Source organism: Cynara cardunculus (assembly GCF_001531365.2).
Source record: "Cynara cardunculus var. scolymus isolate 2C chromosome LG 1, CcrdV1, whole genome shotgun sequence".
NCBI classification, from domain to species: domain Eukaryota; kingdom Viridiplantae; phylum Streptophyta; class Magnoliopsida; order Asterales; family Asteraceae; genus Cynara; species Cynara cardunculus.
In genome coordinates, this window is record NC_037528.1 from 16,777,001 (window position 1) to 16,790,211 (window position 13,211).

At 37.0% G+C, this 13,211-nt stretch overlaps 3 protein-coding genes and 1 non-coding gene across 4 annotated transcripts in view; 2 read left to right on the plus strand and 2 right to left on the minus strand.

The window, feature by feature from the left end:
• Positions 1–743: 743 nt before the first annotated feature.
• Positions 744–816, minus strand: TRNAE-CUC. The gene has a single exon. It is a non-coding gene; the product is annotated as a tRNA-Glu (tRNA).
• A 94-nt stretch (positions 817–910) lies between these two features.
• Positions 911–4,642, plus strand: LOC112515034 (protein CHAPERONE-LIKE PROTEIN OF POR1, chloroplastic). The gene is made up of 5 exons (XM_025121661.1): positions 911–1,054; positions 2,245–2,431; positions 2,513–2,619; positions 2,855–3,299; positions 4,337–4,642. The coding sequence occupies exons 2-5, from the start codon at positions 2,298–2,300 to the stop codon at positions 4,485–4,487; spliced, it is 837 nt and encodes a 278-aa protein (XP_024977429.1). The 5' UTR covers positions 911–1,054; positions 2,245–2,297; the 3' UTR covers positions 4,488–4,642.
• Positions 4,643–6,040: 1,398 nt separating this feature from the next.
• LOC112510181 (fructose-bisphosphate aldolase 1, chloroplastic) lies at positions 6,041–8,696 on the plus strand. Its single transcript, XM_025115511.1, has 6 exons — positions 6,041–6,245; positions 7,007–7,276; positions 7,406–7,515; positions 7,586–7,676; positions 7,825–8,094; positions 8,178–8,696. Exons 1-6 carry the CDS (start codon positions 6,066–6,068, stop codon positions 8,454–8,456), a joined length of 1,200 nt encoding a protein of 399 aa, XP_024971279.1. The 5' UTR covers positions 6,041–6,065; the 3' UTR covers positions 8,457–8,696.
• Positions 8,697–9,800: 1,104 nt separating this feature from the next.
• The window catches only part of LOC112523970 (probable serine protease EDA2), a 10,616-nt gene continuing 7,205 nt past the window's right edge, over positions 9,801–13,211 (minus strand). Inside the window, exons 6-12 of the mRNA XM_025133671.1 lie at positions 12,363–12,416; positions 12,203–12,274; positions 11,919–12,115; positions 11,574–11,668; positions 10,952–11,026; positions 10,773–10,856; positions 9,801–10,128 (exon numbers count right to left, since the gene is read on the minus strand). Coding sequence (XP_024989439.1) covers positions 10,007–10,128; positions 10,773–10,856; positions 10,952–11,026; positions 11,574–11,668; positions 11,919–12,115; positions 12,203–12,274; positions 12,363–12,416 — 699 coding nt within the window. The 3' untranslated portion in view covers positions 9,801–10,006. The remainder of the gene's footprint in view (positions 10,129–10,772; positions 10,857–10,951; positions 11,027–11,573; positions 11,669–11,918; positions 12,116–12,202; positions 12,275–12,362; positions 12,417–13,211) is intronic.

Below are 13,211 nucleotides of genomic sequence, written 5' to 3' on the forward strand. Positions count from 1 at the left end.
TAATTATATTTTAGAATTTTAATATTTTAAAATGTAAAGATAATAATTAATTATTTTGTTAGAACTTGATAATTATTCTAATTATATTTTATGATTTTTATATTTTAAAATGAGAAGTTTATTCTATATTTGATTATGTTTATCCACGGTTAGTTACACAAATTTCAAATATGAAGCTTTAATAAGTTGTATTTATGCATAGTTTACTTGTAATCTTGAATTTTAAATAATATGCATCAATATACAGTACTTCATGCATAAAAAATAGTTTTTAATTTTTTTTGTCAAATGCTTTATAATATATAAAAAATAAAGTTAAGACAATTAATTGCAATTATAATTTGATATTTTTTATTGAACTGCAATTGCAATTATAAAACTACATTAATCTTCTTATATGTTTTTTGTTAATATTAAAAAGAGTTAATTACATGAGTGGTCCTGTTGTTTGCACAAAATAACACCGTACGTTTCTAATTTGAAATAATTATAGAAAACATCCATGTGGTTTGCATTTTCATACGCTTTTGGTCCCTTTTCCCTAACACCGTTAGAAACATTTGTTAGATGAGTTGATTTTTAGGGGTAATTTAGTCATTTCAAAACCTTTTTTTTTCTATTAAAATTACGAGAATGAGAGAGAAAGAGATGGGTGCTTGATTAGGGACGCATAGTGTGATTTTGTGTAAATCACAGGGAGCAATCATGTAATTTACTCTATTTAAAAAGAAAAGCTTAAAAACTTCCGTTGCCGGGACTTGAACCCGGGTCTCTCGGGTGAGAGCCGAGTATCCTAACCAACTAGACTACAACGGATCACTTGCTAACTCTCCTTGTAAACCATATTTGTAGGTTTATGCTTCTAGGGTTCAGAAGCTAGGCTTCAATCCACAAAACCCCCTTCCCTGCTGCTGGTGCTGCTCCTAATCCGTTGGTTGCTACAAAATGGTCGTCTGAATTTCCATGGAAATTACGTGTAAATTCAAAGTGTTTCATCTCATCGTTTGATATTTCGAAAGAAAATATATCGTTTTTTGATCGTTATCCTCTTCAGGTAATTCGTGTTTTTATTGTGTCTCTCTTTTTTGGGGGTATAATTATGTTATGCTCATGTGAATTTGTATTAATTTTGCCTAAAAAACTTGTAGTAATATGTTGCTAGGTATGGTTTCAGTCGATGAATTGGAAGCTGAGATTTCAATTAATGCCCATTCTGATTTCCCCCAATATAAGCGGCATCGCTATTTGTTGTTTAACGAGTAATTCTATTGAAATTGAATTTAATTGACGTGTCTTCTTGAGTGCTGCTTATAGAGAGGTTTCTTATGTTTACAAGTGGTAGACATAATTAAACCAGGTGCTGAGAATGAGGGAATTTTCTTCTTCTTGCAACTATTAAATACTAAGAACTGCATTTGTAAATAGGATTAGCTGAATTCAGGATGGGTTAACTGAAATTTTTGTGGGAATCGTTTTAGTGACAATCACACACTTCAGATATTAATTTTTTTTTATGGATTTGTGACATAATTCGTACTCATATGTCTTTTCTGATAAATGTGCTTAGTTTTTTTTTTTTTACTTTTGTTGCCCTCTTTCTTGATCCTTGTAAATCTGTGTGGAAGAGAAAGAGGATGCTGGATGCTTGTTTTCCATTCGCTTAACCTGCTCGATTGGTTGTGTATCATAAATTCTTCATGTTCACCCAGTTTTGAATGAGATTACCCAATTTTCCAACCAACTTATAGGCAGTTAAAAAGACTCTGATGGTTGTGACTGGATGATAACTGTGATGAGGTTGGGATTGCAATGGCTGTTTGGGAAGAAACATGTATGTTATTGGCTGTTTATATGACTGATTTAGGGGATATATGGTTGGTTTTCCATTAAGTGTTGTATGGATAAAGTTGTCTGTGTGGATTAATCTATCTGTATAGATTGGGAAGGTTTTCATAGATGGAAGGAACATGTTTTTTAATTGGGAGGGCAAGTTTTGAAAAACTTGGCTTTCTGCATAAAGCTCCCCCATAGAAGCTTACTGAATGAGCCACTTTCTAAATCATTTAGTCAATACCAAACAGTCATGTATAGCTGAACGAATAAGCCATGAGTCCCATTAAGCTCATTAAGCTGCTAACAAACTAGTCTTTACTGGGGAATGAATTTAAAAGAGAATGTGTTGAGTTCCACTCATGTTCTAGCACCAGTTCGTCGCTCATGGTTATGCTTGTTTCTGTTTCAAAGGCTTTGGCTTGTGATCAAATTTGGTGTAGCATTTTGGTCATACCTATAAGAAGATGAATCTATCTGGATTGACTGGGAGCCCCACAAAGTATTGCTTCCATCTCAGTTCAAGAGGTCCGGCTTTACCATGTAAGCGCACTTTGGTTTCCCAAGATCAGCGTAAATCTCAGTTCTTTTGTCTTGAAAGGTAGTTTACTGATCATTCTTGATGAGTTTGTATGTGGTAATGACCATTGGGATTAATTTACTGATGTCGTCATCTAAGCAGACAAAATACTTGGGTTGGAACTACACAGAGATATATCACAAAAAGAACGTCTTTGGTGAAATGTGCCATGGATGCTTCCTTCGGTGATGCTAGAGATGAATCATCTGGTAATCCTTAGCTCCATATTGTATTTAAAAATGGTCAATGCCGCCATAACACGCCAAGCCTTCACTAAAGAACAATTTCTTTGATGTGCGCTAGTCTTTTATATTAAAAAATTTCATATTCTATCTTTTTGCATTATTTGTTGTTTCCAAGACTACTATTTATCGTATTCATGTGAGTTAGCATGTCTTGAGTGAATCGAAACTCTGAAACTCTAATGTTTTCTTCTAACTGCAGTCATTTTTCCTAGAATCAACATAAAGGACCCGTACAAAAGACTTGGTATCAGCAGCGAAGCTTCTGAAGACGAAATCCAAAGTGCTAGAAATTTCCTCGTTCAAAAATATGCCGGACACAAACCAAGTGTTGATGCAATTGAATCTGCACACGACAAAATAATAATGCAAAAGTTTTATGAGAGGAAAAACCCCAAAATTGATGTAAAGAAAAAGATGAGGGAAGTAAGTCAGTCTCGTTATGTGCAGGCTGTCACAAACAGGTTCAGAACCCCGGCTACAAACTTCATCATTAAAACATCCATTGCCTTTGTGGTACTTGCAGCTCTTACCGTGCTCTTTCCAACCGAAGAAGGGCCAACCCTTCAGGTAGCCATATCACTGATTACCACAATATATTTCATACATGACCGGCTGAAGAGCAAACTCAGAGCTTTTCTTTATGGGTATGCTTCATAGTTTTCTTTTATATCCTTTTTGCTATAATCGTATATGCTATAAAGTGGTTGTGGTAGTCTTTGATCACATTTTAGGCTACATCTTTAATTCAATATTGTTCACTTTGATAATAAAAATAGACTAATATTAGCAGTTGCAAAAAGTAGCTTTATTGCGTCACAGATTTTGTAGAGCACATTAAGACATCACCAACAGGGCAGACCTAGGAATTATTTCAAGTGCTGTCACCATTTGATTATAAAAAACGAAGCTATGAATATTTTTCCCAAAATCATCATTAGTTTGTTGGTTAGTTTCTTGCTTTTCGCACGTGAGGTCTTGTGGTCGCATCTTTTATTGCAAACTTTTTCCAGAAACATAAAAAACATGAAACTAAAATCTAAAAACTAAGGGTCTGTTTGTTAGCAACTTAATGAGCTTCATGAAACTCGCAACTTATCCAGTCAGTTATACATGACTGTTTGGTAGTGGCTTAGTGATATAAAAAGTGGCCTTATTCAGTAAGTTTCTAGAGGGAACTTCATGCAGAGAACCAAGTTTTTACCAAACCTGCCCTTCCCAGTTAAAAAACACAATCCTTTCATCAGGCAGATTAACCCACACAGACATTTTTATCCATACGAGACTTAGTGGAAAAACAACCATACAGCCCCTAAGAAAATTATACAAATGGGATTTGAACTAGTGTCTGTAATGGGAGAAAAACCATGCAATCCAACTTTGCCAAGAGAAACCTGTGTTATCATTGTAGTTTCAATATGGTTGCATCCAACAAAATAATAATGGTGGCACCTTTCACAACCCTAAAAAATTTACACTACAACAGAGGAATGAAGCAGTGGCCCGTGCTACCGTTTGCACCATAGTGGGTTCGCCCTGATCACCAAAGAAGCTCTTTTTGTTAACTTTGATTTATTTTTGAGATAGAGGTAAGATCCGAGTACATCTTACCTCTTAGACCCTACATTCAAATAAAACTATGTTTGTTTGGTTTTTTTTAACGTTGATGTATTTTGAGTTGCAGCGTTGGAACTTTTATCGTGTCATGGCTATTGGGAACGTTCTTGATGGTGTCCGTAATTCCACCTATACTCAAAGGGCCAAGGAGTTTAGAAGTGACAACGTCATTAGTAACTTATGCGCTTCTCTGGGTTTCTTCTACTTATCTTAAATAGAATTGACTATTTGTATCGAGTGAAGTCCAAAATTTTGGTCATTAGAAGGTGGTTATTTTGTTGCAGAGGTCAGATTTTCGGGTTATTTTTTGCTCTTTAAGGTGTTGTTTCATGACATTACTTTTGTGAAAGTTGTTTGAACTTTTTGTTGGCTCATAATTGTTAGATGATTCAAAGGGGGCATTTGGTTCGTATAATGGAATTCGATGGAATTGGAATTCATCAAATGAATTTGACTTTGAGGTAATAGAATGGAATTTGACCATGCCTTGTGATTGCGTTTGGTTGCATGGAATTGGAATGAAATTCTTAACGCATTGAATTTTTTTTGTTTGGTTAACGGAATTCAACTTTGGAATCGGAATTAAATATCAACAAGTGACCTTTTATGATTTTTGAATAACGGATTTGGACTAGTGATATGGATAACTAGTTATCTTGAATCGATTCCTTTGATTACATATGTTGTCTATCGATCTCGTGTAGATTGAGAAATTACGAGAGAGAGAGAGAGAGAGAGAGCGAGCGAGAGCGTACCAGATGGAGATCGAACCAGAGATCAATTAGATGAGATGGTAGACGCAACGTTGAATGAATTTGGATTAAGGAAGGAATTTGTCGGAAAGGAATTGAAATCCGAGGGCATTGCCGTGGAATGTAAAATCCGTGAGTGGAAGAATTTATTGGAATTGAAAGGATTCCATCAGTTTTATTCCATGAACCAAACATTATATTTGGAATTTGGTCAAAAAAATTTGGTCCTTTCAATTCCATCCAAATCCATGAACCAAACAGCCCCTTAATGTCTCCAAATCATGTTCAATGTAAAATAGTCGTCTTCGCTAAAAAGTAGCTGTTGTCTAATCCATAAACCAACCATTGTTTGATAAAAACTAACTGATAAACTAGATAATAATATAAAATTATAACATTTTTTTTATCATAGGGACCTAATTGAAAAAAAAAAGTACAAAAAACTTTTAGAGCTTATTGTAAGAGCTACTCAGCTACCTAAAGAAGCTTTTCAAAAACTAACTCCTAAATAAAAAAAACATATATGTATACCACTCGCTATACCGTCCCATAACTATTATAATTAAGAATTTTTTTATTTCAAAAACTAATGACCATATATTAGACCTCATAAATAAGACTAAACCTTCATAGGGTTTTTATTGTAAAGGGTTCGATATTTTTTGTACAATCACAATGTTTTGTTGTGAAATTTTAGTGTTATTTTATGGTCTTACGGACAAAAATAGGCTGGTTTCACGTGAATCCATCTCTTTGGGTATGTGTGTATATATAAAAGGACCACCCTAAATTATAAAGAAAATGATGATGGTAGAAACTCCATACAGGGGAGGGGGGCAGATTTCGTCCCTTCATCATATATCATCTCAAAACATGTTCCAATGCCATGTCAGTAAAGTTATCAACCCACGTGGCAACCTTCTACTGGACAACACACTATGGCCTCAAAATACATATCGTTAGTGACACCAAGTGGAAGTATAAAACCAGTGAACCCAAACACACAATGAGTGGTGTTTAATTCAAAAGGATAAAAAGTCAGTCATGGCATCTGCATCTCTCTTTAAGCCATCCCCATCCACCATTCTTGATAAGTCTGAATGGGTTAAGGGTGGTCAGACCCTTCGCCAGCCACCCGTCTCCATCGTCCGGTTCAGCTCGGCCGCACCCGCTGTATCCACCATCCGTGCGAGTTCGTACGCCGATGAGCTCGTCAAAACTGCGGTTAGTGTCCTGTTATATCTATGCAATGTTTTACAAATCTACACCGTTCATCGATCCATAAAAAGTTTTGATGGATTATCAATGGTTATTAAGCTATATTAATGTAAAATTGTTTTATACAACGATTATACGATAAAGACTTCTTTTGAACTAGTTGAATCATTGGTTAAACCACGGGACAGTTGGATGGATGTTCGAGAAATCGGGTGTTTGAAGATCTACGTATTCATGCTGAATCTTGATGACAAAGAATACTCCCACCGGTCCAATAATAAATATCTATAATAAAAAAGACATACACTTTTTAGAAATATGTGATTATTACATTTTTTTTAATCAACTATTGAACAATTTTATCCTTAATAATCAATACTCCCTTCGTCCCAAAATAAGGATCTAAAAATAGAAATGATACATCGTTTTAAACATGCTTAATTATTACTCTTTTTAGTTGAGCAAATGACAGTTTTACCCTTAATTAATTTACCTCTCCTCACAAGTTTTAAATATATGTGTATTAATTAAGGATAGATTTGAGAATTTAGTTTAGCTGACACTTATTTTGAGAAATAGAAATATAAACACTTATTTTGCGACGGATGGCGTAAAATTTAATGGTAGAATTGGAGGTAGACACTTCTTTTTAAAAGGAGACGCTTATGTTAGGACGATCTAAAGCTTATTCTAGGACGATCTAAAATAGAAATGGAGGGTTATTTTAGGACATGACATATTTCTGATGAGTGGATTTGTTTATGTAGAAAACTGTAGCCTCGCCTGGCCGAGGAATTCTGGCCATGGATGAGTCCAACGCCACTTGTGGAAAGCGGTTAGCTTCGATCGGTCTAGAGAATACCGAGGCTAACCGTCAGGCTTACCGAACCCTCCTAGTCAGTGCACCAGGTCTCGGCAACTACATCTCGGGTGCCATCCTTTTCGAGGAGACTTTGTACCAATCCACAGTCGATGGCAAGAAGATTGTCGATGTCCTAGTGGAGCAGGGGATCATCCCCGGTATCAAGGTCGACAAGGTAATATATCTCAGACACTTAACATGCATCTCCGAGTTGTACTTCATTGTACAACCTGGAGATGCACTACATGCATACCCTTTTGGGCATTCGACAATCTTGTACTAACTAGATAATTATATGCTACAGGGTCTAGTTCCGTTAACTGGTTCAAACGATGAGTCATGGTGCCAAGGTCTTGACGGACTCGCCTCCCGTTCGGCTGCTTACTACCAACAGGGTGCTCGTTTTGCCAAATGGTAAGTCCGTATCGTTGGTCAAAATGCACACTTACTCGGTCTATGCTAATTCGGTTTCTTGATAATATAGGCGCACCGTTGTGAGCATCCCGAATGGCCCATCAGCACTTGCGGTCAAGGAAGCGGCATGGGGTCTGGCTCGTTATGCTGCTATTTCTCAGGTAAGAAACACTACAATAAAATTGGTCTTCTAGGACATCCAACTGTCATCGGACGTCCTAATAGACTACTTAATGGGGATTTTATGAATGATGCACTATGGTTTGATGTGGTTCAAGGTCTGAAATCTTGGTCTTGTGCACTTTGTAGGACAACGGTCTGGTCCCGATTGTTGAGCCCGAGATCTTGCTCGACGGAGAGCACGGAATCGACAGGACCTTCGAGGTTGCACAGCAGGTGTGGGCCGAAGTTTTCTTCAACCTTGCTGAAAACAACGTGTTGTTCGAAGGCATTCTCCTAAAACCGAGCATGGTTACACCCGGAGCTGATTGCAAAGAGCGAGCCACTCCTCAACAGGTGTCTGATTACACTCTGAAGCTTCTCCATAGAAGAATCCCACCTTCAGTTCCTGGAATCATGGCAAGTATCCGTAATGATTATGGTATATAATTATCTAAGTACAAATTCATCGATGAATAATAACTTACTGATTTGAAATGCAGTTTTTGTCCGGTGGTCAATCTGAGGTGGAGGCTACGCTCAACTTGAACGCAATGAACCAAAGCCCGAACCCATGGCATGTCTCGTTTTCATATGCACGTGCCCTTCAGAACACGTGCCTTAAGACATGGGGAGGCAGGCCCGAGAATGTGAAGGCGGCTCAGGACGCTCTGCTTCTGAGAGCTAGTGCCAACTCTCTGGCTCAGCTCGGGAAATACACCGGTGAGGGTGAGTCCGAGGAGGCCAAGAAGGGAATGTTCGTCAAGGGCTATGTGTACTAAGTTTAAAGGCGGAAGGGTTAGGTGTAGAACACTGAAGAAATTATGAATTTGTGTCAATTGTCTCTACTCTCTAGCCCATGGAGACTGCTGCTACTTTTGTTCATAGCATCTACTTCTAGCAACTCTATAAATTTTCTTGCTATTCATAATATTGAGATGGAATCATGAATTCTTATATCTTGTAGTTTCAAGACAAATCTATAAGACGAGTTTTCCTAATAACTCGACAAATGGTTGAAATTGTGACATCTAGTATGATCTTTGGTCACCTGAAACACAGAATGTGGATGGACCGTTTGCTCTTCAGTGTCCATTATGAGCCACATAGATTTGTTGCTCCTGGAGCCTATAACATCCTTGTCACTCTTTTGGTCCTCTTGTGCTTTCAAGAATGCGCTTTCTTATTAGTCCTGATTTTTTGATAACCATGGGTGTGCGGGTCAGCTTGCATCCCACTAGGCCCTGATGATAACAGCTAGGAAAATCCTCAATGGCCCTCAGGAAACTAGAACTGCCGACCTATGGAGAGGAGCCCCAACCTTTATTTGCTGGTTGAGCTGGCCCTCAAGGTTCTCTAGTTGGGCTTTTCAGCCTTCTGGCCTCTGGCCTTGCCAGCTACCATAGTCACTGTTATGGTACCTTTCTAATTATAAGGTGGTGTTTTGTTATAGCTTAATGGTTTGAGCGACTTATTCCCTCGGCCATAGCATGTTCGTTTACAGCTTAATCAATAAGTCGACATCTTAATAGCTAAGTCACTAGGTCTATGTGTTTCCCATTCAACCAAATATTTATTCCCATTTTACCCTCTTTCATCTTTAAAATCTGTCTGCAACATTAATGAGAAAACATTCAGCAAGCTGATCATTTACTCCAGACAAGATGTATTTTTCCAGGTCTTAATGGGGGAAATACAGACATCTAGCCTAAAGAGAGAGATAATATTATGGTTTATGGAAGAGAGGAATGGCTTGTTCAATTGAAGAACTCCACCCAATTGGGTTCAAATTGTGCTGATCTCAACTATAGATTTCGCCTTCTCTGACATACCCTTTACAGGTTCTAAACCAAACCAAACTAACCAGTAAATCCCACTCAAAGTAGGGTCAGGGAGTGGGATGTACATAGACCTGTCCTCTACCCCAAAGGGTAGAGCGGTTGTGTCCATAACGACCCCCGCCTCATGAAAAGGTGTGAGCACAAGTATCTTTGCTACAGACCTTTTACAGGTGTTATAAGACCGTTTATCATAATTATGGTCAAGGGGATCAATTATCTTTCCTACACCACCCTTTGGGAAAACTAGAAGGACCAAAATCAATATTTCAAACGAATACCAGGACATGAAAATGGTGCTGCATTTTATTTATGCAATAATGAAGGTCAGATACATTGTATGTCTTATTCGCATCATCATGATACAGACAACAACTCATTAAGAACATATAAGATCATGAATGCCAGCAACTATGTATAGTTGGTAGGAAATAAGCAACTGTTATGAAGAAGTTGATAGTTAATCGGCACAATTATATGCTTCTGAAGACCAGTTAGGTACTCAGAGAACACTTACCGACAGCATGGCACTGAGACAGCCATAAGTCTATCTGTTCTATCATCTGCTGTCTTACTTTGTTAACTGCATCAGGTGAGCTGCAGTTCTTAGAGTTCCCTGCAATATATGGTTTCAGTATTCAGCCATAAGCTGTTGGCATAGATAATTTTACATACACACTTGCAGGAAACAAAAAAGCGAACATATGGCTCAGCAATTTGCAACAGAAATTTGGTGTATAGTGCTTTGACTTTCATACGGCTGAATGTGACTTTTTTGTTGCAAACAGACCAACAATTTTGCAAAATGCAAAAGATGCTTTGTTTTTGCAAGAATGAACAATTTTGGACAAGTACCAAGTATTCTTCTGCATTTACATTTACATAATTTGTCCACACTTGCTCTTTTTTTTTTGCAAACTATAGTTTTTAGGCATTTTCACAAGAAAATGGTCAGTTTGCAACAGAAAGTTAAAGAATGATGGTTTAAAAATTTAATCACTCTTTTGTTATTGATTAATGAATTATGTCGTAGTATCAGAAAGAAATTCAAGATTGATGGAGTTTGCCTTTATAAGCTCAAAGAGATTTGGATCCATGAGATTATAGACCAGTTTACAATCTGAATTAGGTTCCATATCCAACATAATGAATACCTTGTACACCATATCTTTTGTGACATATTAGCTGTGTAATTTCTTTTTTCTCTCTTTACTCTTTTTTGGGGATAAAGGTGAACCCAGGATGAAAAGATATACTGACCTTCAGGAACTAAAGGAGATTGTGGGCATCCTCTTAGATCAGTTCCATGACCACAATTATGACAAGTGATTATGTATGACGGCACTATAGATAAAAGAAATATTGGTTTAGTAGTTGAAATATCTAATAAAAAAATGAAAAGATAAATCAGCTGTAAGATATTAGGGTTGGAGACTTACTATCTGGAGATGACACCTGCTTGGATGCATGTCGCCACGGATCTTGTGATCCATTTGTAAAAACTATCTTTGATCCTGCATGTGGATATTGCAAATTGCAATAGTGGAGTATGATCAACACACTTTTACAATATGTAAACCAAACCAAACGAGACCAATATATCCCACCCAGAGGTGGGGTCTGGGGAGGTAAGATGTATGTAGACCTGACCTCTAGCCGAAAGTGTAGAGCGGTTATTTCCATGAAGACCCCTGGCTAGTGAAAAGTGTGTGAAAGAAAGAAATACTAATATATGATGTTCCTAAATGTTTAGATGATACAAGCATATGTCAAGCAAAGATATAAGGGAAAAACAGTAGAAACATCTGCTTTGCAATATTTAACGTCACAACTCACAGGTAGCTAACCAAAAAGGGTTGACTACTAATCAGAAGTCTAAAATACCCTTCAATGACGACAAAACATGAATCTTGTGGACTAAATCAATATCATCGGCAATATGTAAGGAAGAAAAAAGACAAATAAGTGACTTTATCTTGAAAATTCACCAAAACAAAACACTGCAGCTATATTATGACATCCTTTGCAATCTAGATGGATCAAAGGAAGTAATGTTTATACCAGCAATGTCTGTGCCCCCATAGTACAGATTTGTATCATCAACAACCGGATAGACATCCTCTCCAAAAACATTTTTACATAAATCCAAATGGTACCTGTCACAAATCACAATCACATTCCAAAGAATAATAGATCAGTGGGGTATCTGAAAACAATTAGGTTAAGGGACTCAGCCGCACTACCCTTTGGAGTAGAGGTCAGGACTGCGTACATCCCACCCCTCCTAGACCCTGCTTTTCGAGCAGGATATACCGGGTTTGTTTGGTTTGGTAATTAGATTAAGAGGCTAGACTCGCGAAACTTGAAGATCATATTAATAATGCAAAAGGGGCTGTATGTACATGCCTTGTGTCAACCTTTGAAGAGCGGATGCTATCGTTTGCAGGCGCCACTTGGAAATATGCAACTTCGCTACAAACTTGGAACCACCATAATCTATCACCAGATTCATAGTCACTTTTTAGGTTTTCTTGGTTATATGATTGAACATCAGCTCCAAAACTTCCAACATAAAATTCCTTTACGTATTTTGCATAGGCACTCTGCATAAAGGTAATTTCTTTTCTTATTGAAAATAAAAGAGAAAAAAGAACTCCAGGAACAAGAAACTCAAAGAGACTTGGTATTACCACTAGATCCTCTCCAGCCTTCTTAGCTTCAGTCATAGGGGTGCACAGTTTATCGGGATTCCCATATTGAAACTACAAAGATTCAGATGTCATGTCAGCTACTGCAAAGATTATACATAACCAGTGAATAAACAGCTAGATGGGAAACAAACAAACTTACGGCTATGGCTGCAGCATCTGCTAGAAAATACAAGAAGTCACCATCTATTTGTAGCTGAAATGAATTTTCATTAAATCAAACATACCTGTGGTTATCACCTTAATAGAAGTATAAAACTGTGCAAGTACTCCTTCTGAGTGATAATAACAAAACAGTGTTTGACTGGCATATAGTTCAATGTTAGCATTGACTATTAGTCAAATGTCCACAGAATGATGGCTTTTCAAACAATTGTATTTGGATATGCGTTCCAAATAAACCATTATTTACGTAAATGCAAACAAAAACACACACTATCTTCTGCAAGTGTAGAATTTTAAAGAAGAATCATTTCTTTCTTGTGTTTTTCCTATTGATAAAAGCCTACTTATACATGAGGAGTTGCACGAAACTTGGGAGATGTACACATCTTAGGAAACTTAAATAAGGGTACTTTTCATTATATGAGAATCTTTATAAATATAAAACTAACTGATTAATTATTTTTAAAGAGTAAATCTAGTTTATTCTACACATAATTCTACAACAAGAATGAGCATTTCTGAACAAACGAAGATTCTCTTCAGCATTTCAAAATTCTTCCACAACCACTCATTCTTGCTTTGTCATTTTTCACTAACAAATTTCAGTTTGCAATGAAAAGCTAAAAATGATGGTTTAAGAAGTCATTCACTACATAAAAATACTACAGAAGAATCCTGGAACCAGAATCAAGGCTATCCCATATTTTTTAATGTTTATCCATGGCAAAGGATATTGGGCTGTCTCTCTGTATTGGGCTAGCCCAGTTTTGTTTTTAGATTGCTTGAAATAAGGCCCATGCCAAGAGTCAGTCGTACGAGTTCCAGA